The following is a 24,426-nucleotide window of genomic DNA, read 5'->3' as shown; positions in this document are numbered from 1 at the left end:
AGAGCCAGGTGGTTATGTAGGGCCCACATGTGTACAGATAGGACAGCATGTACATAGTGCATCGATTTTCACTATTACCAATACTAGTGTGTTTTTTCTACAATAAGGAGGAGTTGGTAGCGCGTAAAACTTCTCGAGGAAGCTATCCGCGGGCCGACGACGTGAGGTCAGCAGGTGCGTCAGATGGCATCTAGTGGCGTCAGGAGGGCGAACGAGGTCAATATTTGCACGCAGATGAGGACGGACACAACGTGGGTGTTTTCTTGTGAGAGTTATGCAGAAAGGTCATCATTAGGACCACTTTTTGGGGCCACTTCACGTGGTGGTGAGATGCATTATTGGAAAAAAGCTGAGTGCCAGGTGTGCGAATGATGCAAAAAGGTGACAACTATGCACTGCGAGGTCAGTTTTTGACCTGTTCGGGGTCCGTTTGAGGTCATCTAAAAGGCCAAGGGTGCCCAACTAATAAAGCTAGGTGTGGGAACTGAAAAAAGAGAGAGAAGACCAGAAAAAACGTGGAGAAGAGAGGAGGAACAGCCGCAGGTGTGTTTTTGCTCATTTTGGAGCCTGTTTTGGCCGTAAACTGCTCATCCGAGGTCGGATTTGAGCACTTTGACATTGTAGACTGGGGTTGTTGGCCGTTCCGGACGCGATGGCGCTATCCATTTTGCCAAATTTCTCACTCTTTTTCTGCTGTTTTTCTGTGTAATCTTCTCCGGTGAGTGAAGCTTCTTCTCCAATTTGTGATTGTATCTGGTATCTTTTACCCATATTGTGTGAGCTGTTTGCCCCATTGGTGTTGGCCCAAGCTCATTTGTATCTAAACATCAGAAGTTCTCCTCTTTTGAGCTCAGTTTTTGTGTGTGTGTGTGTGTGTGTGTGTCTCTGTGTGGGGTGGACAAGTGGATAGTTTCTCTCCTCTCACTCCAGAGGTGTGTTCCCTGTCTCGGCCAGGTGTGTTGTCTAAGCCGAGTGGTGCCCCATAGTGTGTGTGTGTATCTTTCCAAGAGTGTGTGTCGGGTCGTTATAGAGGCGCTGTGTGTGTTTTCATCCCGCTCACAACGCTTATTGTCTCATTCTAGTTCAACACAGCTCGACTAGCACAGACACCTACGCATATGATCACGATGGCCTGGTAGCAAAGCATATGATCATGATGCCTTGGTAGATCTCTTTTAGTCTTTGCTCTTGATCATGTTTTGACACTCAGAGCCATTATTGAGGAGGGGAGATCACGTGGGAGACGGCTCTATTGTTGCTTTGTGGATTTCCGTAAAGCCTTCGATACATTGCCCAGAGCTAGCTAGATTAATGCGCAGAGTACAGGAGATGGGGGTACCCAAAGAGTTGATTTGGGGGATCATAGCTCTATACAAGTCAGTAGTGGGGCATTTACGCAGATTTCTGATTTGATTCACTTCACTATTGGGGTGAAACAAGGCTGCCCGCTATCTCCTACACTATTTGACATGTATGTGGATGAGGTTGCTGACTACATTGAGAGGGATGGTGATAGAGGAGCACAGTTGGCAGGGACATTGATCCCACTATTGTTATATATTGATGATATTGTGTTGATTTCCGACTCCCCGAAGGGGATGTAGCGTCATTTAGATGCTTTGTACACATTTGCCCACGATAGTGGATTGTCTGTTAACCTGGGAAAACCAAGGGTATGGTGTTTAACACCACACCACAGTGGGTCAGGAGGTTAGCACCCACTTTACATATGGCCAGGAGACGGTACACCTATCTTGGGGTAGTCTTTAGTGGACTTGTGTTCTCATTGAGGAGAGCAGTAGAGACTAGATTGACGAGAGCTTATGCAGCCTTGGGAGGATTAGAAAAGATGTGTTCGAAGGTTCAGTTTCAGGAACCTCGAACGAAGCTGTGGCTTTTTGACACTCTAGTGGCTTCAGCTATGCTCTTATGGGGTTCAGATTTGGGGACCCTCAGTGGACCACCAGGGCAGATCTTGTAGCACTCATGGATGGAAATGTATGGAGAGGCCTCTAGTCTCTATGATCTCTCGGATGATTCGGGGCTAAGGCCTCAGTGCCACATGAGATTATTCGAGCTGAGCTAGCTGCCGCCTTCTCTCGTAGTTGAGGCCCTTACTAGATCAGTTTCCTTCATGCATAATATGGGACCTCCGCAGAGACAGATATGCTCGGCTAGCCCTTGAGTCATCCCGACAACTAGCGCTACAGGGGGACACAACATGCTGGTATGGGCAGATGACATCATGGTTTCAGTTACATGGCTTCAACATGGATAGACTCCCTCCATTCTAGTGCTCCTTCCTCCCTTTCTCTCACATGGATAGAGATTACTAGACTTATACGTCAGGATTTGATTCAACTAGATACCAGAAGTATATGGATACAGCCGATACAAGAGTTGGGCACGAAGATGGCTTTTTATAGAGAGCATCTTCTCCAACTAACCGAGGATGGATATGTAATCAGCCCCGCCTATATGGACACTCATTTATCCTACGGGATACGATGTGCTATTGATTAGATGCGCACATCATTACATGAGCTAGAGATTGAGATTGGAAGATTTAGAAGAGTACTAGCAGAAGCCAGGATTTGCCAGTTGTGTCATATAGAGCGAGAGATAGAGTTACATCACATTTGTCATTGTCCGGTATACTACGAGATCCGAGGTCGCTTTCTTAGTCTATTTAGAGAGGGCTTTGGACCGTTGGCTAGAGTCATGAGATATCAGGATCAAAGATGCCTCGAGTTGTTTTTGCTAGAGCTGCACAGACACAGGGAGAGTCTCTTGAGGAGACCAAGTAGTGGGAGACATTCATAGAGGGAGATCACTGACTTCTTTAGAGCAGGGACTCAGCAGCTAGATGAGCATGCTTCACAACAGACTTCAATTCCCACTTCTACTAGAGGTATATTAGTGGACATAGCCACTGAGCTCGGGAGAGCTTCTGAGTTTTCCGCCTAGGTCTAGGGGGAGAGGACTCCTTTGTGGCGGTGCCCGGCCGTGAGTCATTTCCCTTGTTTACTCTTCTTGGGTATTGCCCATTTTATGTCCGGCTGAAGCAAGGTTTAGGCCCTTGTTGATGGCTCCTAGTTAACGGATAACCCTTGTTGATGGATAACCCTTGCATCTACAAGCGACGCAAAGCGATGGACTCTTCATCGGCTGACACATCAAGGAATGCTTGCACAAAGATTTTGAAGATGCCTGTAGGGCCTGGGAGGGTCCGAAACTTGAGAAAGAAGTCCTCATTCTCGCTCAACAGCTGAAAGATCTTGTCGCCCAATATGCGCTAAAGGTAGTTATACTTTTCTTTCCTGGCAAAATGCCTATGGCACAGGATGTGGGACAATGGGTGGATTTTTTGCTCAAGGTCAAGTGGTTCAAGGAGTTTGTTTTGGGGCTTGAGGATTCTATGAGGTCTTGTTGGCAGATAGTGAGGCTCGAGATGCCCTGCTTGAAATGTCACCGTTGTTCTTCAACACGCTGTGAAGGATTGGGGCGCTGACCTCTACAACAGCTCAAACCAACATGAAGAAAAGAGGATGAAGAGAACAACTTTTTAAAGATAATGTGGGTTGATCCTCGCTCACAAATTTTGACAGCCTCACTCACAACTCAACCTTGACTAGCCTCGACTAGCTTCCCTCTACACCGCTACAACTCCCACTATACTTGGATGCATCAAAGGAAGCAAAGGGATCAAGAAAACCAAAGAAAAAAAGTAGGAAAACACAAAGAAAATCTCTGCACTTTTTCTCATAAAACCAAGGGCTTCACTTCTTTTCAAACGCCCTTCCATGTGCTAGTAGAGACTCCATAGGCGCTCCCATATATACACATAGTTTGACCAAAACCCATCCAAATTAAGCCCAATTTGAAAACCCACAAAGTTCGTCAAAAAAACTGAGAAGAATTGATGGAAAACTTGAAGAAAACCTTGCCCTTTTGCGTATGTACAAGCAAGGAATTGTAGTGCATAGTCTACCCTCGACTAGCTGCACCACAGGGAATTGCACACAACATGGCTGCCAAACCTCAAACCAAGATGAAGAGAGGTCAATATGTCACGACCCCAAGCTGATAAAAGCTTAGTTTTTCTTCTTATTTTTAAAGCACCAACTCACTCCTTGAAGTCTCGACACTTCTATGTACAAAAACAACAAAACTATTTAACTATGTATTCTGCACAACTGGTCCACATGTGTAGAGACAGCTAGCACACACCGTGTCACGTGCACATCTAACCCTATGTGTACGTGGACAAGCTACTTCATGACATGGGTTCAGTTCAATTAGATCAGGAAGTGTTCTGGCACTTTTGTGAGTCTATTCGCAGACCGTGCATGACCAAGCATTTAGAGTAGATGCATATCCTCTGGTTGCACACAACATGATCATCAGACTACCATGAGAACCCATCGGGAGCATTTTTACAGTGCATAGACCTATTTTCCCTTATTTTGACATTTTCCACTTATTATTTTTAAGTGACTTTTTTTGGGAACTAGGTAGGGCAAATTCAGTAAGCCAATATATAAGAAAACCCAGCGCTAGTGTATTTAGGGAGAAGAGGCAGCAGGAACACCCTTGTTCAACAGGCACCTTCTCAGCAAGATCCCCCTAGCGGACCCAAGCGTTTTGCAACAAGCAAGACCTAGCGTTTTTGCATGACAGACCAGCCCTGGCATTTTGCATTGCGGATCAGCCCCGACAGTAGCAAAACAACAGATCAGCCCTAGCATTAGCAGATTTGCACAACAAACAACATTCAGCCCTAGCGTTTTTGCATTAGCATAACCATCCAGCGATTTGCAGATTCTCCGCAACGGAATCCCAAGAAGCATCAGCGTTTTCAGTTTTCAGCAGTCAGACATCGCAGTGGAACCCCAAACCTTGCAGATCTCACCTTCCCGCAACAGATCCTTGTCGCACGGTCAGATCCAGCGTAGTTTGGAGATTCAGCCCGGAAAACACAGATTTCAGCATCTGCGTTTTCAGCAAGTCGTCATCGCATTGTCGCTATCGACATCGTCACCGACATAGAGTCAGAATTCAGCAGATAAAGATTTGCAGACTTCAGCCATTAGCGTTTTCAGATTTCAGCCAGTCTTGTCGTTGTTCTCATCGTCATCGACATCGTCGGCAAGTCCAAAGCATTGTAGAGATTTGTGCAATCAATAGTAGCCCGCTCTCGCCATAGAGAGTGGGGCCTTCGGAGGAGGGTTTGACAACATTCTGGTGTCGTAATTCTTCTCTCTCTATCTCTCAGTCTCAGCACCTTCATTCACAGTGTTTGCCACTTTGTTTGTGATCATTTGCACTCTCTCACTAAAGGAACGGAAGGCTCTTCCTTCCTAAGTAAAAGGAACCTTGAGCATAGTTCGGAGCACTCATCTTGAGCAAAGTTCAACATTCACTTCCATTGCACCTTACATTGGTATCAAAGCTTTGGCAGTGTTCTGTATCACTCAAGGAAAGAACCACAATAATTTTTTTGCTTGTTGTGGTCGCACGTAACCCAAGTCCTCTTGGGCGTGTCGATTCCTAATCGTGTTTTGAAGAGTGACAGGAAATCGAAGAAAGAAGGGCTTGTCCAGCCTCCCCTTGTTCCTCTTTTCACTCATTGAGAGCGGACCGTGCACTTAGCAGCCGGCCAATCAATGTGAGGTGAGAAAAAACAACTTTGGTGTGAACGCAAGGCCGCCAAGGGGTGCGCCCGCAGGAAAGAGAAGAGCTCGGGTGAAGAGAAGATCCTTCTCTAACACATATTGCAAGCGAAAGAAGAACCGCAAGAACCTCAAGAACCCCAAGACCCTCAAGACCCTCAAGAACCTCAAGAACCCAAGGACCCAAGACCCACAAGAACCCAAGTTCCTCGTGAACTTAAGAATCAAAGATCTCAGTGTATGGTCATCACCCGAAGCGGAATGGATACTTTGCATGAAGGTGATGAGCATGAAGAAGGTGAAGAAGAATTTTCTCCACGAGGAGGTTTTTCTGACCCTCCCCTTCCCCATCTACGTCACGGTTTGCACCAAATCCTATGGAGGCTTTGGTCAAAACGATGATGAACATGATGGCACGGCAAGAAGTGACTCGCGTTGCCTTGAAACGCAAGCGCGATGAACGAAAAGAAAGAAAAGCAGAAAGAAAGGTTGCCTTGGAGCGTGAGCGTGAGCAAGCGCGCTTGGCGGCCGAAGACAGACGAGGGCCTTGGAGGCAGAGCGTGAGGTGCAGAGAGATCAATGCATGCAAGAGTTGGTCCGACAGGCTCTCACCTCGAAACCCGAGCCGGCCAAAGATGTTGGTAGTTCATCAAGTGGCGCAAGCCGAGATTCGAACTCCAACAACCCCGTCACAGAGAAGATCACGTTCAGTAAGTATGATGGTAAGATGTATGCTGCGATTATTCATTCTTGGTTGCATCAATTTAATGCTTATTTGCGACAACTAAGAAGACAGGAAATAGCAAGGTTTTGACGGCAGTTATGTACCTTGCCGGTGATGCCATTAATTGGTACCACGCATGGCAAGAGGCACAGTTGACCGCGCACCTAGAGGAAGCCGAGGAAGGCACGCCCCTTTCTTTCAATTGGGCCGACTTCCATGACAAGCTCAAGGCACGCTTTATGCCACTACAGTACCTAGCACGGTTGAAAGACGGTTGGTGCAGTCTCAAGCAAAATGGTTAGTTATGTCTTTCTCTAATCGTGTTTTGCAGCTCGGCACCCAATTACGTAAATCAGATGATGAGCGCAAGGAGGCTTTCATTTTCGGGTTGGACAACTATATCAGGTTTGATGTCGAAGTCCTCGACCCAATCGATCTCAACAAGGCGGTAGCGATTGCTCTCGCACATGAGATGAAGCACAACAAGGGAAAGCCTAAGGAAAACAAGACTTCCACAAGTACCTCTCAAACTTCTCAGAATCCTCAGAACTGTAAGAATGGTAAGAACGGTAACTCTTCTAACCAATCTTCCAATAGTCTCGCAGGAAAGAACTCTCCAAAGAAACCTAAGGGTAAAGCTAACACAATTGCTAAACCTAAGCTCACTGCAGATGAAAAAGCAGAACAAGGAATTTTAGGAGGATACATCACGTCGGAAGAGCAAAGCATTTATTCTAAGGAAGGTCGTTGTTTTCGTTGTCACATCAAGGGTCACATAAAAAGAACATGTCCTAAGCTTGACTCTAATGAATCTAAAGAACCCACAGAACCCACTACCTCTGTCAATACAATAAATGAGCACACGAGTGTGAACCATGTCTCTCATGATCCTCCCATTGATGAGTCTCTCATTAAGTGTTATGTCATGTGAAGGGTTAGCGTTTTGTCATATTGTTTGACCCAGGCAGTATGCATAATTTGATTAGTGACTCTCTTGTCGAAAGAGCCCGCTTGGAGATTCGCAAGACATCTCCTTTCGAGGTGTCAGGCTTCTCTCCCGGTATGAACTCTCTCATCACGCAAGAGTGCCTTGATGTTTTGTTCACCGTTCAACAAGTGTCCGTCCGCATAAAATTTGTAGTCTCTCCTCTTTCAGGATGTGATATGCTTTTGGGCATTAGATGGTTTCGTGAGCATAACCCTCTCGTTGATTGGGCGGAAAATACGTTCACTTTCAATGCCAAAAGTGACTCTCCCCTTGTCATTCGTGGAAGCAAGTTGTTCATTCTTCATCTCTCATTTCTAATGTGCATGCGAAGATTGAAAAGAATCCGGAGAAGGAGACTCTCTCAGTTTCTTCTTTTCCAAAGCATGACACACATGATTTGCCTGATAATGATAAGCATGATGATTTGCATGATCAAGATGTGATTATTCACGGGCATGATGATTTGCAGGAAGAAACTATGATTGTTCACAAGGGTGATGGTTTAGTTGTTACTTTGTCTAGTGAAGCTAACCTCATTGCAGATTCGATTGATCACGAAGAACTGATCTTGGCTCTTGAGTCAAGGTCCAAAGAACCCCCACATGAAGTATTATGGGTTTGAATGATTAGTCAGCACACATTGTTCGAGTGTTTCATTCGTGATGCTTTCCTGTATTTTAGTCACCATCCTTATGTGATCCTTTTCATAGTCATGCCATATTGCACGATGAACACGATTCACTCATGAATGAGCACGGATGTATGCGAATTTCTCATGAAAAGATGAAATGTTTGCATTCAAGAAATTCACATTCCATGTCTCTTCCTTGGCATGACACAGTATCTGAAAGAGCACAAGAAGGATTAAGCATCAAGCATCGGTATTTCCATTGTGATTTTCCACAATTGATTGATTTAGATTAGAAAGGCAAGTTTTGATTCCATTGTTTGTGTGTATTTGATGAACGGTTTGGCACTCCGTTACTTTGTTCATCTGCATTTCATGCATAGTTTTTTCGAAAGAATAGAAATTTTCCAGTCACTTTATATGGAATGGGTATGTTCATGCTTTTGTGTTGGAAGTGATTTTCATCCTCGGAGATTCTTGAAGAAGGTAGACGCATGACTATAGACGAAGTTGAAGCATTGAAGGAGTCACATAAGAATTTGTATCGCTTTCAGCACAGCCCAAAGAAGCAAGCGTTGCAGACCTTTATGAAGCTTGTTGGGTTGAAGGCCTAAATAACCCCTTTTTGTACATTTTTATACTTTGTCCAGGTTCATATTGAACCTGGACACATTTTTTAAAGGTCACTTATAATAAAAGTGGGAAAACCCAAAACTCACTTATTGAGTTTTCCCCAAAAATGTGAGCTCTCTCTCTCTCCCTCTTCGTTCTGCTAGCGCTTCCTCTCCTGCTGGCTTTCGCCACCCCTCTCTGCACACACTGCACATCTTCGCGTGCTCTATCACTTGCACACACCGCCGCGCGCTCATCAACTGGTATCAGAGCTAGATTAGGGTTTCAGAAGCTTTGCGCAGGAGGCTGGACAGCAGGCGAAAGGCTTCTCTCACGTCAAATTTCCGCTTTCATCGCGAAGCCCCTTGCTTCCGGTGTCACCTAGGGTGATTAGGGTTTCCAAAACAGCCTAAAACAGGCTGAAATTAGGTCAAAACAGGTAAAAACCAGAAAATTACAGGTCAAAACAGCAAAACGCAGGTGTTCTAAATCGATTCCCGTGAATGCCCCTTGCTTTTCCCACTCAAAACAAGTCCATTTGATGCAAATTGATGCGCCAAAACAGTAAATTTGCAGAAAATTCAGAATTGGACTGTTTTTATGTACACAAATTGAGGTTTATGTACGCCTTTTGTGGATTTATGCAAGTACGCATTGGGGATACTTGTTAATTGCTGAAATTTTCAGCACATTGTATGCAACGTGCGGTACATTGTGATCACTGGAAATTTTCAGATTTTGTGTAGACACTTTTTGCTTCATTTTTATCCGTGCAAATGGCCTCTACTTCCTCGTTGTCTGATGCCAAGAGCTTGATGGAAATCAAGCGATTTGACGGTACAGGTTTCGACCTATGGCAGGACAGGATGCAGGGGATTTTGTTCCTCAAGGATTGTGAGGACGTCCTTTTGGCTGTAAAGCCTGAGGATATGCTGGATGAGGATTGGGCCAAGCTCAACAAGAGGGCAAAGGCCTATATCAAAATGGTTGTGACCGATGACATTCTGGTGGACATAAAGGGCTTGGACACTGCACATGCAATTTGGCATAAGTTGAAGGCCACTTATGAGAATGCCACCCCTGTGAATCAGGTGCATTTGATGCGCAAACTGGTGAACATGATGCTTGACGAAGCCAAGTCGGCTTCTGAGCGCTTAAGTGCTTTCACCAGTGTTATGAGTCAGCTACAGGATACTGGGCTTCAACCTTTTGATGACAAGTTGAAAGCCATATTTTTGTTGATGACTTTGCCAAACTCTTGGGAAACGCTTGTGGTTTCTTTGAGTAATAGCCCCAACCTCACATATGATGGAGTGTGAGGCTCCATCTTAAATGAGGAAATTAGACGCAAGTCTAGTGGTGGGGAAGGTGGCAGTTCTGCTTACAATGTGAGGCAGAAGTCAAAAGCAAAATACAGGTACCAAGACTTAAAACAGGAGCAAAAGCAAGTCTAGGGATAAGGATGTGACTTGTTACCAGTGTGGCAGAAAAGACCATAAGAAGCCAGATTGCAGGTATTTCAAGAAAGAGCAGGAAAGAAAGAAGGAATCACAGGAGAAGAAGAAGACAGAGGATAAGAAAGGGGAAAAATCAGCAGGTACCTTCTCCAAGGATTCGGAGACTGTCAATGTATCCCCTAGTGTGGTTATCACAGAGTTATCCGACAGTGAGGAGATCTTGGTTGCAGCTTCATGCCCCTCAGATTTTGTTGTAGCAAATGCAGAAGACATGCTTATCTCACGTAGAGATGTCATTGATGCATTGCTAAGTGCAAATGATGGCCTTACATAGTCTTGGATAGTAGACTCGGGTGCCTCATTTCATGTGACTCCATCTGTGGAGTGTTTTGCTTCTTATCATGCAGGCAAGTATGGCAAGGTTTACCTTGGGGATAACCATGCTTGTGACATTGAAGGAATGGGCACTGTGCGCTTGGCATTAAACAATGGCCAAGAGTTTATGCTTAAAGATGTAAGGTATGTACCAGGCATCAAGAAGAGTCTATTGTCTGTTGGCCAGATGGATGCATAGGGTTATACAACCATTTTTGCTGGGGGTTCATGGAAGTTGCTTAAGGGATCAATGCTCATTGTCAAGGGATGCAAGAGTGGTACATTGTACTATTTACATGGCAAAGCTTTGCCTGGTAAGTTTCTTGCAGTGGCCGAAGTTGCTTCTCATTTGGAGTTGTGGCACAAAAGACTTGGCCATATGAGCCAGAAGGGACTTGATGTGCTCTTATCTTTGAAGAGGGTTGATGTAAAGGGCACCAAGTTAGATTTTTGTAATGACTGTTTGTATGGTAAACAAAAGAAGTCTTCTTATTATTCTGGTGTCTCGCGCAAAGCTAATGCTCTTGATTTAATTCACCGATGTATGTTCAATGCCTGTTAAGTCTTTTGGTGGTGCATCATACTTTGTTACATTCATTGATGATTGCACTAGGAAAGGCTGGGCATATTTGTTAAAGAATAAGAGTGAGACATTTAATGCATTTAAGAGGTTTCATACTTTTGTGACCACGCAAAAGGGTAGTAAGCTTAAATGTCTGAGATGTGACAATGGGGGGGAGTACACGTCTGCTGAATTTCAACGTTATTGCGAAGAATATGGGATTAAAAGGGAGTTGACAGCCCCTTATAATCCATCTTCTAATGGTGTGGCTGAGAGGTATAACCGTACTTTATGTGAGAGAGTGCGTTGCATGTTGTCCACGGCTAATCTCCCTCATGGGTTTGGGGGAGAGGCTTTGAAAACTATAGTTTATGTATGCAATCACTCTCCTAACAGTACGCTAAAAAATGACATTCTAGAGGAGGTTTGGTCTGGCAAACCTGCCTCTTATGATCATTTGAGAGTGTTTGGCTGCGAGGCTTTTGTCCATGTTCGTAATGACTTGAGGACAAAGCTAGATGCCAAGTCCATCCAAGGACTCTTCTAGGTTATGGGGAAGAGGGTGAAATGGGCTACAGGATATGGTTGCCTCAGTTTAAGAGGGTTGTACGCAGCCGAGATGTAGTGTTCAATGAGGCTAAATTGCTGAAAAATACTACATCTTATGAAATTGACAAGAAATCGGTCAAATTTCAGCCTCTCTTGCCACCTATTGATGTTGAAAAAGAGCCTCAGGATGCATTACCGCAAGCTGAAATTGATAATCAGCCGGTTAACCTTGAGCCAGAAGAGGTAGGACATGATTTAGATGCTCCAAATGAGGATGGACAGCCACCTGTCATGGCTGAAAATGATTTTCAGCAACATGAGCATGCTGAAAATGAGTTGCCTCCTGATGTAGAACCTGTGCGTGAGAATGTAGATCATTGGGTACGCAGGTCTACTCGTGTCAGAAGGTTGATACAGCGCTTTGACCCCTCTTTGCATCATGTTATGTTGACAGATGAGGGAGAGCCTCTTACATATAAAGAGGCAAAGACATGTGAGTCAAGCAGTAAGTGGGAGCTTGCAATGCAAGAGGAAATGAAATCCTTGCATGCAAACAATACTTGGGATCTTGTGCCATTGCCTAAAGGAAGAAAGGCTCTTCCTAACAAATGGGTTTACAAGGTCAAATGTGTTGATGGAAAGCCCAAGTATAAAGCAAGGTTAGTTGCCAAAGGGTATGCACAGAAAGAGGGGATTGACTTTCAAGAGATCTTTTCTTCTGTTGTAAAGCTTACGACATTGCGTGTCCTTTTTGCTCTCGCTGCAGTGCTTGACTTAGAATTGAATCAAATGGATGTAAAAACAACTTTTCTTCATTGTGACATTGATGAAGATATCTACATGAAGCAACCTGAGGGTTTTGTAGTTCCTGATAGAAAGGAACTTGTATGCAAACTAAGAAGGGCACTGTATGGTTTGAGGCAGTCATCACGTCAGTGGTACAAAAAGTTTGATACTTTTATGCTGTCTCAAGGCTTTAAACGCAGCCATTCAGACCATTGTTTGTATACAAAGAAGGATAATGATGGAAGTCGTATAATCCTTGTGCTATATGTAGATGATATGTTGATTGCTGGGAAGCATAAGTCTACCATTGATGCTCTTAAACGTCAGCTAAATTCAGCTTTTGCAATGAAGGATTTAGGTGATGCTGAGTACATCTTGGGCATGAGAATCAAGAGAGATAGAAAGCTGAAATTGCTCTTCTTATCTAAAGAAAAGTACATTGCTAAATTACTTGACAGGTTTAACATGGTTGAAGCTAAGTCACTTGGAGTACCTTTACCTCCACACACAAAACTTAGCAAAGCCGATTGCCCAAAGGATGACGTGGCAATGAATGCTATGAAGGGAATCCCTTATGCATTAGCTTGTGGTTCTCTTATGTATGCGATGGTTGCCACTCGTCCTGACATTGCCCATGCGGTGGGAGTTGTTAGTAGATACATGTCCAATCCAGGCAAAGCACATTGGGAAGCTGTGAAATGCATTCTGAGATACTTATCAGGTACACAATCTAGGTGTATATGCTATGGCAAAAGTGACTCGAAGTTGTAGGGCTATTGTGATGCAGATATGGCAGGTGACTTGGATACCAGGAAGTCCACTAGTGGCTACGTGTTTGCTATTGCTGGTGGTGCTGTCTCTTGGTGTTCACGACTGCAGAAAATTGTGGCATTGAGTACTACTGAGGCTGAATATATTTCAGCCATTGAGGCTTCTAAAGAGGCCATATGGTTGGGCAGATTTGTCAAAGAGCTTGGTATGCTTGCTAGTACTCCTGTCTTGGGATGTGATAGCCAAAGTGCTGTCTATTTGGCCAAGAATGCCATGTTTCATGCACGGACAAAGCACATTGATGTGCGATACCACTTCATACGACAGGTATTGGAGGATGGTCTAGTCACCTTGACTAAGATTCACACACAGGATAACCTTACAGATGTTCTCACCAAAAGTCTTGCTAAGGCTCAACATGAGCATTGCATACAGGTGGTGGGAGTTGGTTAACTTAAAGGCTTCATTTATGCCTTTAAGTGGGAGGTTGTTGGGTTAAAGGCCTAAATAACCCCTTTCTGTACATTTTTATACTTTGTCCAGGTTCATATTGAACCTGGACACATTTTTTAAAGGTCACTTATAATAAAAGTGGGAAAACCCAAAACTCACTTAATGAGTTTTCCCCAGAAACGTGAGCTCTCTCTCTCTCTCCCTCTTTGTTCTGCTAGCGCTTCCTCTCCTGCTAGCTTTCGCCACCCCTCTTTGCACACACACTGCATATCTTCGCGTGCTCTATCACTTGCACACACCGCGGCGCGCTCATCAAAGCTCAAGTATCGCATGACCCACGTATCAGAGTGGGCCGGCGAAGAGTCCTTTTTAGGATTCTAGACGTTGTTGGCGATCTCCCTCGACGTCATACAGTTCGGTACTAGTACCTCACTTTGAAAAGGAGGGGATGCCACGTGCACATCTAACCCTATGTGTACGTGGACAAGCTACTTCATGACATGGGTTCAGTTCAGTTAGATTAGGAAGTGTTCTGGCACTTTTGTGAGTCTGTTCGCAGACCGTGCATGACGAGGCACTTAGAGTAGATGCATATCCTCTGGTTGCACACATCATGATCATCAGACTGCCATGAGAACCCATCATGAGCATTTTTAAAGTGCATAGATCTATTTTCCCTATTTTCTACATTTTTCACTTATTATTTTTAAGTAAATTTTGTTGGGAACTAGGTAGGGCAAATTCAGTAAGCCAATATATAAGAAAACCCATCGCTAGTGTATTTAAGGAGAAGAGGCAGCAGGAACACCCTTGTTCAACAAGCACCTTCTCAGCAAGATCCCCGAGCAGACCCTAGCGTTTTGCAACAAGCAAGGCCTAGCGTTTTTGCATGACAGACCAGTCTTGGCGTTTTGCATTGCAGATCAGCCCCGGCAGTAGCAGAACAGCAGATCAGCCCTAGCGTTAGTAGATTTCCACAGCAAGACAACATTCAACCCTAGCGTTTTTGCATCAGCATAACCATCCAACGTTTTGCAGATTCTCCGCAACGGAACCCCAAGAAGCATCAGCGTTTTCAGTTTTCAGCAGTCAGACATCGCAGTGGAACCCCCAAATCTCGCAGATCTCACCTTCTCGCAGCAGATCCTCGCTGCACGGTCAGATCCAGCGTAGTTTGGAGATTCAGCCTGAAAAATGCAGATTTCAGCCTCTGCATTTTCAGCGCGTCGTCGCATCGTCGCTATCGACATTGTCACCGACATAGAGTCAGAATTCAGCAGATAAAGATTTGCAGATTTCAGCCATTAGCGTTTTCAGATTTCAGCCCGTCTCGTCGTCGTCCTCATCGTCGTCGACATCGTCGGCAAGTCCAAAGCATTGTAGAGATTTGTGCAATCAATAGTAGACCACTCTCGCCATAGAGAGTGGGGCCTTCGGAGGAGGGTTTGACAACATTTTGGTGTCATATTCTTCTTACTCTATCTCTCAGTCTCAGCACCTTCATTCACAGTGTTTGCCACTTTGTTTGTGATCATTTGCACTCTCTCACCAAAGGAACGGAAGGCTCTCCCTTCCGTAAGTAAAAGGAACCTTGAGTACATTTCAGAGCACTCATCTTGAGCAAAGTTCAACATTCACTTCCGCTGCACCTTACATTGGTATCATAGCTTTGGCAGTGTTCTGTATCACTCAAGGATTATCAGAGTCTTATTCGACATAAATGCCTGGTATGGGTGGTGGTGGTGGATTTTTCCCGTACATGGCGTCACTTTCTTCCGTTGCTGGCTGCCAAGTTGGGAAAAGTGGTTTGCCCTCCTAGGTTGGACTCATTGGTAGGGAAACACACTTTTAAGCTGAAATGGGGCAAATTTTCCAACTCATGTTTTCGTTGTGGTAAATTTGGTCATATGTAATTAGAATGTCCGGAGCCGCACCTCCAGTCTCCTCCTTCAACTTTACCGCCTCCACAACCTTCCGCTCCCCCAAAGTTCTCCTCGGAACTTAGACACAATGGTGCTTCGACTTCAACATCGCCTTCCTCTGTGGATAAAGGGAAAGGGAAGCAGGTATTGGTATCTACACCTCATTCCATAGTATCAAAAGACAAAGAAAAAAGGTGAAGACAAGGACACAACAAGAGATGCTTGGATCGTTCGCAACAGGACGGTTAAGGTTCGAACTCTAGCTTCTTCCCGTAATTATGTGCCCCCGTTGAAGACTGCATCTCATTCCTATAATGACGAAAGGTCTCTTGTGGAGGCATGGGATAAGGTGGTACGCTCGTATTACAAGAGAACCAGCTTCCTTGTCAGGTGCCCTTCAGTCTATCTCTTCTAGCCCTTGTGACGTACCTATAGCTGCTTCTTCAATAGACGAGGATGTGCCAATGGGTACCAACACTTAATTCACTGGTTCCTTTGTCCTCTGTACATACCACATAATATGCATAGTTCTTTGAAATGCATTTCATACAACGTGCGTCGGTTATGCAATCATGACAAGTGGAGGCTAACCTGACACTATGTGCATACATGTAAGGCAGATGCGGTAGTTCTTCAAGAGCATAATCAGCGTCATTCCGCTGGTCAGACATCTTATTTTGCGGGATATTGGATAGCTTATGCAGGCATTGCCAATTACTCGGGAGTGCTTATACTTGTTCGGCATGAGTTACAACCAACTATTGCTTACAATGACCCAGATGGTAGGCGGATGGTGGTTCAATGTATTGTTAATAGGGAAGTCTATGAATTTGGAGGGGTATATGCTTTCATAGTCTCTACTGATCGTGCAAGATTATGGAGTGATATCTCCTTGTACTGTTGACGTTCTATTGCATTTCTTTGTTTAGATTTTAACAATGCGCTAAACCCTGCAGACAATACGACTGACCAATCACACATGTTGTGTGTGGAATATCAGGCATGGGATCATATGATGCATTCTTGTAACTTGTGGCCGCTTTTACATGATGGAGATTCAAGATTCACTTTCCAACACAATTTTCTATCCTCCTATCGAGCTCGCGTTGACCATTGGTATCTCTTTCATAGGCAACAGTATGATGCCTTTCTGTGTGATATGAGGATTGATTATACTTGATGCCTTTCAAGTTTCAGATTATGCTTCCATATGTTTGACGTTACCAGTCTCAAGATGTTGCCTCTTTGCCCAGGAAACGGCTGTTGCATGCCAATAATGCATATTTGACACAATGAATTATTTTGTAACATGATTATGGATATAATCGCTCCTCTGATCTCGCAGATGCATATAGGTATGGATGTTGCATGGTTCCGTTTTATTATGCGTCTCAAGTGTGTTGTTAGTGATTATGGCAAGCACTATATGTCTCTATTGCGGGGCAATGTTCAGCAGGCAAAGGATACATGTCAACAATTGACGCATATGGCTAATTCTTTCTCACTTTCGGAGGCTAAACTTAATGCATTAATTTCAGCTCGCACTATTATACAACATAATGATGAGAGAAAATTGGCTAAATAATAGATTCGTGCAAGGCAACACGTTTTTGCTGATAAAGGTTGTGCCTCCAAACAATCCTTCAAGCAGATCTCAAGACATCAAAAGAGAAACTTTCCTCCAGGGAATGGATGTCTTCTCCACAGGAGTTGGCAGAGGCTTTAGTTGCTCACTTTGGGAAGATCTTTGAAGCCCCGTTCCCTCTTACCCAAGAAGCTAGACAAGCACACAACCTTTTTCTATTGCATGTTGCTCCCATCATTGCCATACAACAGACACAAAATTTGGAAGTTGCGAGTTGCATGCAAGTTTGCGGAACTTGGGTAGATGGAAATCTCCTGGTTGGGCGTGCTTATTGTCGAATTTTTCCTATCTTTTGGGACTACCTTAAGCAGCCATTATTGGTTATGATGAATATGGCATGGGAGAAGCAGGATTGTCACGCCTTCTTTTGGTCACTGGCATCCCTCGTATTGGGATGTCATCTTTGGGCAGCTTGATGCCCATATTCTGAGATGTACCTTCACTTTGTCCCTTGTTGCTGATTGGAAAGTTGTTACATCGTACTTGTCTTGGCATGGTTGCCGCTCAAGGTAATTCACTTCGGTTAGAGAGCATTCACTGGAGTAAAGCGTTCTGTCCACTTTGGTTCAGTGCTCTTCTCGACAAGCATACTTTCTTTCGCAAAAAGGGGTTTGCCAGATTGATCTAGTGGTGGATGACTTGGGGCAAATTCTTTCCTTTCCTGTTGCTGCTCTTCGTTACGAGTTGGGACCTCATTATTGACATTTCTGGCAGCACATTCAGCAGTTGCTTGTTGATGTCTCCCTAGTGCCTCCCTTACTTGGGGATTCTCGGCTTTTCGATTGGCGTCTCGCCCATGCTAGGTTGGATTGCATATCGGCTGGGTCAATTTATGCTTTGCTGCAGTCTGATGCTTGGATTGTGTCTCATGGAAATCAGCTGTGGTCACTCTCCAAGTCTTAGTTGTGGTGGCAAAGAACGATGTCTCGCATTTGGAAGAATCACCTACCTCTCAAAGAGCGCATTTTCTTATGGCGATGCATGGTGGGTGCTTTACCGCTTGGTACTTTGTTGCATGTGCGGCCAATTGCCTCCTCTCTTTGTGTCCGATGCCATGGGGCTGATGAGACTGTTACACATTTACTTTGGGATTGTCTTTGCTCTTGGATTTTCATCAATCAATCGTCCTATGCTCTGTGCCTTTGTTTCCCCTGCGGAATCGTTCACAGACGGTTCTGGATTTTTGGAGTCCTCCAACCGTCAGTCTCTGTTTGAGGTCTTCTTCAGTTGGGGCAGATTTTGGGTTATGTGGACCATATGGGATCAATGTAACGCTCAGATGTTTCATGCCCTGGAAATTTACCCTTTCCTGTACTCAAATTTTTGCTTGGACTAGCACTATACTTTGCTTATGATGTGGGAGACATCTCTCTTGAAGCTTATAGGATTTACTCTGATTGTTTCTAGTTTTCGGAGCCTCATGGTGCTCCGTCTTTTGTACCTCTTCTTTATTGTGGGTTTTCCTCGCTTTGAGGTTTCCCACTTGAAAAAAAAAGAAAAGTGTGTCTACGATGAGATATCATCATCAGGTGTACCTCTTCTTTATTGTGGGTTTTCTTCGCTTCGAGGTTTCCCACTTGAAAAAAAAGAAAAGTGTGTCTACGATGAGATATCATCATCAGTTGTACCTTGATCGGTCTCATGGGCCAGGTTGGCCTTTAAGAGACGTTGATGTATATTCAAATCCTCCCCCCCCCCCCCCCCCCCCTTCGACCACACACACACACACACACACACACACACACACACACGGGGCAATTATCAAAAGAAAGAAAACAAAGAAATGTAGCCAAATAGCACCTTATCTGTAAAGGGTGTGTACCATGTCAGTACATGCATGTCTCTTCAAGGAAGATAGTGCTCCTCTTACTGCTTGTGATCTGAATTTGTACTCTTTGATCGCCCAGCAATGACTGTATGCAAAAGAAAATGAAAACTTCGAAGTTCTTCCCACATTTCCATGTGTCTTTACTGGATTCAATCAATGATGATAGTAGGCATACCATGATAGTCAAGGACATCACCCCACGAACAACTTAGCCATTTTTGAGCCATTTTGTGCATAATCTTAATCAGTTGGTGCCATATTGTTAAATTGGCGGCAGTGTATATGCACAATCTTAGGAATAGGAGTGAACCGAATCCCTCTTTCATGGCGTAGTTGAGCTTGAAACTTGAAATTGATTAAGGTACCTGCAAAACAACATAACACGTATGATCTGACATCGTCAGTGGCGCAGTTTTTGACACACATGCACTTAGATCCCTGGCTCATTCATCTCCAAGGAAGACATAAGCAGAGCAAAGCTGTCCTTGTGCAGGATCCTGATGCTCCTTCAAAGATGATGGGGCCAGAAATTGGAGAGGATGTGAATGCGGATAATGGAGGCGATTCAGTTAGTTATAAACCATCACAGCAAGTTCAGGTATCTCTATATTTTGGTCTGTGTGCCTGGAAAACTGTCTGGTTGAAAGTAGCTACAACTTGTTTGTGTAGAAAGTAGCTAGGAACAAAGCATGCCCTTGTGGTTCAAAAAAGAAGTACAAAGCCTGCTGTGGAGCAGCGACGCCTAAACAAAGGGCAATGGCAAGGTGACCAGTTTCTTTCCACTATTTTACTGCCACACACTAGCAGGTCACGTTGCAGGATGCTGAATGTTTATGAGATTTTTGTGCAGCAGCTCAGCTATTGAGGGATTGAGCAATAAAGCAAGGAAACAAAAGCTTCGGAACAACAAAGGTGGGATACAGAAAGAATCGGAACCAGTGATTGCCAAGGAACCACCAGACATGGGTTTTTTGTGCATCTAAAGTCCAAGGACTATGGTCAATCTACCCAGGTATCACATCATTGCTACCCACATGGTCAAATAGAGGATTTGATCCACCTCTTATGTCATGCATTTGAAGAAAGATATAAGTTCACTACTGGTTTGGTACTGCTGGAAAGCTCTGGTTAAACCCTATAGTCTTTACTCTTGGTGGGTTGGACAGCCATCTTCTTCAAAATTGATGGAATTCAGCTCCTCTTCGTATATTGATGGGAGAATTCTTTTGAGAAGGTCTGTCTGAGTGCGCTCTAAAGCAAAGACAAGTTCAAGATGCGCATCACGGATAAACAGGTTATGTTGACCAGAGGCGTCGCTTTCATGCATGCCAAACAGGAGGAAAGAGACTACATCTTCTGAGTAATAAACTAGAGTATTCTGGAATGGTGCTCGGCAAAAGCATGAAATGCGCCCCATACAATAAAGACGTGTTCCTGGGTGTCGACGATTAGCATTTGTTCCATTGGGTGTAAAGGATTTCTGTACACTTGAGAAAATCTCATGTGGAGCCCTACATTTTTCTCCATCAGCATGTAGTATCTTTTTTTTCTCCATCAGCATGTAATATCCTTCATGGAGATTTCTATGAATTTGCAGTCTGTTTCGTGCTGTCCACGAACGGCAACATGTACTTTATAGCACATTTCGGCAATATTGCTAGGGGATTGTTTTGTTTACCTCAGCCTCATTCAGGCTTCTATATCCTTATTTTATGTGGTTTATTTACAAAGAAGGAAATTTGATTTACTCAATAACATCTCAAAATTTTTATTTTTTCTATGTCAAATTATTGCTTCAACGGAAGGGTTCTTGACTTTATCTGGTTGTCATGAGAAGTGAGAGTCGAAGTCTGGAGACGAAAAGTAACGTGTCTCTATAATTAGCCTAACAATCTCAAAAGCTTTGGCAATTGAAGTTAATTGTCCAACATCTTTGCATACCATGGAGTTTCAATGGGTGCTGAAGAAAATTAAGCATTTCTCGGCTCTGAAGAAATGTTGCCACTGTGTCGGTGATCATCCTAGGAGACTATCACGCCATCTGTCAATAATGGGTACAAAACTAACGAGTACTTCAACATTGATGCAGTCCATTAGCAAGGATACCACCAAGTGGAGAAAGGTGTAAGGCTTTATGCTGTTGTGTTTGCCATACTAACTTAGCACGAGAACCCTTAGCTGAACAACAAAAAGAATCATGAAATTGCTTGAAATTGGGCTTTCTATTGTATTGTAGGTATGTATAACTGGTGATCATCCAATTGAGGTACAAGCAGAGCTTTGGAATCTTATAAAACTCGGGCTTAATTTTCATTGGCATAATGCTTATTTGGTCGCTACTTGAGCGAGCTGCAAGCTAAGAATTGGAAAGTGAATCATTTAATGGAAGGCGATTGTATTCATTTGTGGTAAACTGCACAACATGTGTATGTATAACCTTTGCCACCTAACATGAATCATGCACTTGGCATGCAGTTTTTGTGAGCATAGAGAAGGTCATCCATCAACACATGATTTGCATGCTTGTGTTCCTTATGTAGGATATTTGATCACATATTTATGTTCAAGTGTAAGTAAATGACCATGCATAAGCATGCACAAGAAGTTTTGGACAACTTCTCACAATATTTCCCACATTGTGACTTACCTCAACATCATGAGCTTCTGTGAGGGAGGCGCCGCATACCTAGCTAGGTATGCGGTGCCTCTAGAGCAGAAGCTCATGATGTTATGCATTGTATGAAAAACAATGAGAAAGACTCCGTTTTCCTACATGAGAAAATGGGGGGCGGCGGTCCCCTACCCCCAATCGTACCTAGCTAGGTATGCGGTGCCTCTAGAGCAGAAGCTCATGATGTTATGCATTGTATGAAAAACAATGAGAAAGACTCCGTTTTCCTACATGAGAAAATTTTAAATCTTCTTGTGATGGTGGGGAGTTAAGACACTATTTTCCCTAGAAAATGCCATTAAAATTTAATAACACAATCTTTTGTTCTTGTTTTGATAGGATAATGCAATTTAACCTGGATATTCATTAGCACTTTTAAGTCTTCCCCTATTTGTGTGAGTATGAATAGAAAACGTCCTAATCTTGATTATGTATTGAAGACCCCCACTTTCAAACAATGGGTTTAACACTACACGGGCAAGGTAGAAAGATACAATCTTTGTGATTGTGGATTGCTTGGAACAATAAAAAATGTATGCAAGTATTGTATACTTTCCAAGAACAAGTCATTTGCTAGCTTTTTGACATGATGCCATCTCTTGGAATGCACTTATTGCAAGATACGTCCAAAATCGGCATGCACAATTAAGTTCTGGGCTTTTTCATCACATAGAGAACTGTTTTGGCAAATCTATCAGAGTAATTGAGGTTATACTTGATCTAAGTTATCTTATATATTTTGGAAAATAATGAAAGCACATTTAGCAATTCAAGCATGTTAGGACATCATGAGTTGCGAATTGTCCATAGGTTCAAAAATCACTAGCTTCTACTCTTGTATGGCAATGTGATCTTTGCCCAAGGTGCTCTTTGTGGGATTGAAAATTTCATTCCCTATGTAGAAGAATACTGCAAGATGCCAAAACATAATGGACCATCCCTTAAGAAAGTATCAAGAGATCTCCATCACTTGAAGCATAAAAATGAGATCGTAACCTCATGGATAATGGAACGTTCGATGGTGATGCGAAGCCCATCAAATATTCAAACTCCTATGCTAATTAAGGAGAATCCATATCCTATTGTTTCACAATAGTGCCTACTGTTAGAGGACCTCATTTTAATGGTGAACTAGATACTCCAAAGGCACCTCAAGTTGTTCCTGATTGCCATCCTCATGCTCTTAGTAGAACTCCAAGATTGTGTGTCAATCGGATCTTTGAATCCTTGTCTAGAACCTCTCATCATGTGGCGTATCAATACATCCTCAAGAGAGGTTGTCTCACTATCTATTTGTATTCAAGAATAGGGTGAGTCTAACCCTACTTCATGTCTGCCTATGTCGATTTTCTTTGCTGACGACTTTGATCAGTAGCTTACTTTGACTCCTCTACTCTTTATCATATTAGCATGCATTAGGGGAAGTCTGAGGTTAGTTCTTTTCCATACATGAAAACAATTTTCATTGAAAAAATGTAGAAAACAAATCCCAAAATTTGAAGAGAATCTCCACACATTTACCATTTGCATAGGTTGTCGCTTGTCAAGACCCCACCTGAATTATCACTTTCAATCTCTTGGGAATGGGTCCTTTCAAGTGAGGATACATATTCTTCCTCCCAATGCATTAGATTCCCTCTTGGGTCAAATTAAAATTTCCCTATTCTAGCTCAAACCATTCTTGTCAAGTCTTCTTCTTTACCATATCAAATCCTATCATCTTCTTCCTCGTATCCAAACTTTTATCTTGCTAGTACAATAATGAATGTTGCAAGAAGAGGTATCTATCATCTTCATGTTGTGTTGTAGGATGATTATGCATCCCTTAAAAAAGAAATAGGGTTTTAAAGCCCATCCTTCTACCATTCAAGCAAATATATGAGAAACCAACCATTGCATCCACCTGCGGCAAGACTTGGTTAAAATGGCCAAGCGGTGGATTTTGGATGCACCTTCAATAATTTGCTAGAATGGCTAGGTGGTGTATCTAAGGTCTACCTTTTTCACGCACTTTGTTGGAAGTTATAAATTAAAGGATTTAGGAGACACCAACCATTGCACCCACCTTCCAAAACTTGGCTAGAATGGCCAAGTGTTAAATCTTGGATGCACTCACTCTCCATGACTTGGTTAGAACCACTAGGAAATCTAAGCTCTACCTATTTCACACACTTTATTTGAAATGGCAAGGTGTGGATCTAGGAGACACCAACAATTGGCTCCACATTTCAAGCCTCGGTTATAATGGCTGAGTGGTGGATCTTTGATGCACCTACTTTCCAAATCTTAGTCAAAATGGCCAACTAGTGGATCTAGAGTCTACTCATGCCACAAACTTTGTGTAAAGTTAGAAGTATTATGATGACCAAGTTTTGAATACACCTAGCTTTAAGACATGGTTAGAATGGTCAAGTGGTGGATCATGGATGTACCCACCTACCAATACTTGCTTAAAATGGCCAAGTGGTCGATCTAAGGTCTACATATTGCACACACTTTGTTTAAAATGGGAAGTTGGTGGATGTAGGAGAAACCAACCATTTCATCCACCTTGCAAGAGTTGGTTAGAATGGCCAAGTGGTGGATCTTAATTGCAGCCCCTTCAAAACTTGGTTAGAATGGTCAGGTGGTGGATCTAAGGTCTACATATTGCACACACTTGGTTTAGAAAGGGAATTTGGTGGATGTAGGAGAAACCAACCATTGCATCCACCTTGCAAAACCTGGCTAGAATGGCCAAGTGGTGGATTTTGGATGCAACCACCTTCAAGAATTGGTTAGAA

The 24,426-nt window shown here is 43.4% G+C and overlaps 1 protein-coding gene across 14 annotated transcripts in view; it reads left to right on the top strand.

Annotated features, from left to right (window-relative positions):
• Positions 1 to 20,724, top strand: part of LOC147438910 (SEC-C motif-containing protein / OTU-like cysteine protease family protein) — a 46,957-nt gene extending 26,233 nt beyond the window's left edge. For 5 of the 14 annotated variants that reach the window (XM_086484866.1, XM_086484869.1, XM_086484863.1 and 2 more), the window contains 3 exons: positions 19,385 to 19,570; positions 19,642 to 19,736; positions 19,823 to 20,724. In XM_086484866.1, the coding sequence (XP_086340992.1) occupies positions 19,385 to 19,570; positions 19,642 to 19,736; positions 19,823 to 19,955 (414 nt within the window). In that variant the 3' untranslated portion in view covers positions 19,956 to 20,724. Of the gene's footprint in view, positions 1 to 16,499; positions 18,834 to 19,384; positions 19,571 to 19,622; positions 19,737 to 19,822 lie in introns of those variants that run through there. The other 9 variants (XM_086484874.1, XM_086484864.1, XM_086484871.1 and 6 more) reach the window with 9 other exon arrangements.
• The last annotated feature ends 3,702 nt before the right edge of the window (positions 20,725 to 24,426 follow it).

Source organism: Adiantum capillus-veneris, chromosome 16 (assembly GCF_014529385.1).
Source record: "Adiantum capillus-veneris isolate H3 chromosome 16, ASM1452938v2, whole genome shotgun sequence".
NCBI lineage: Eukaryota > Viridiplantae > Streptophyta > Polypodiopsida > Polypodiales > Pteridaceae > Adiantum > Adiantum capillus-veneris.
This window is presented reverse-complemented; position numbering and strand designations above follow the sequence as displayed.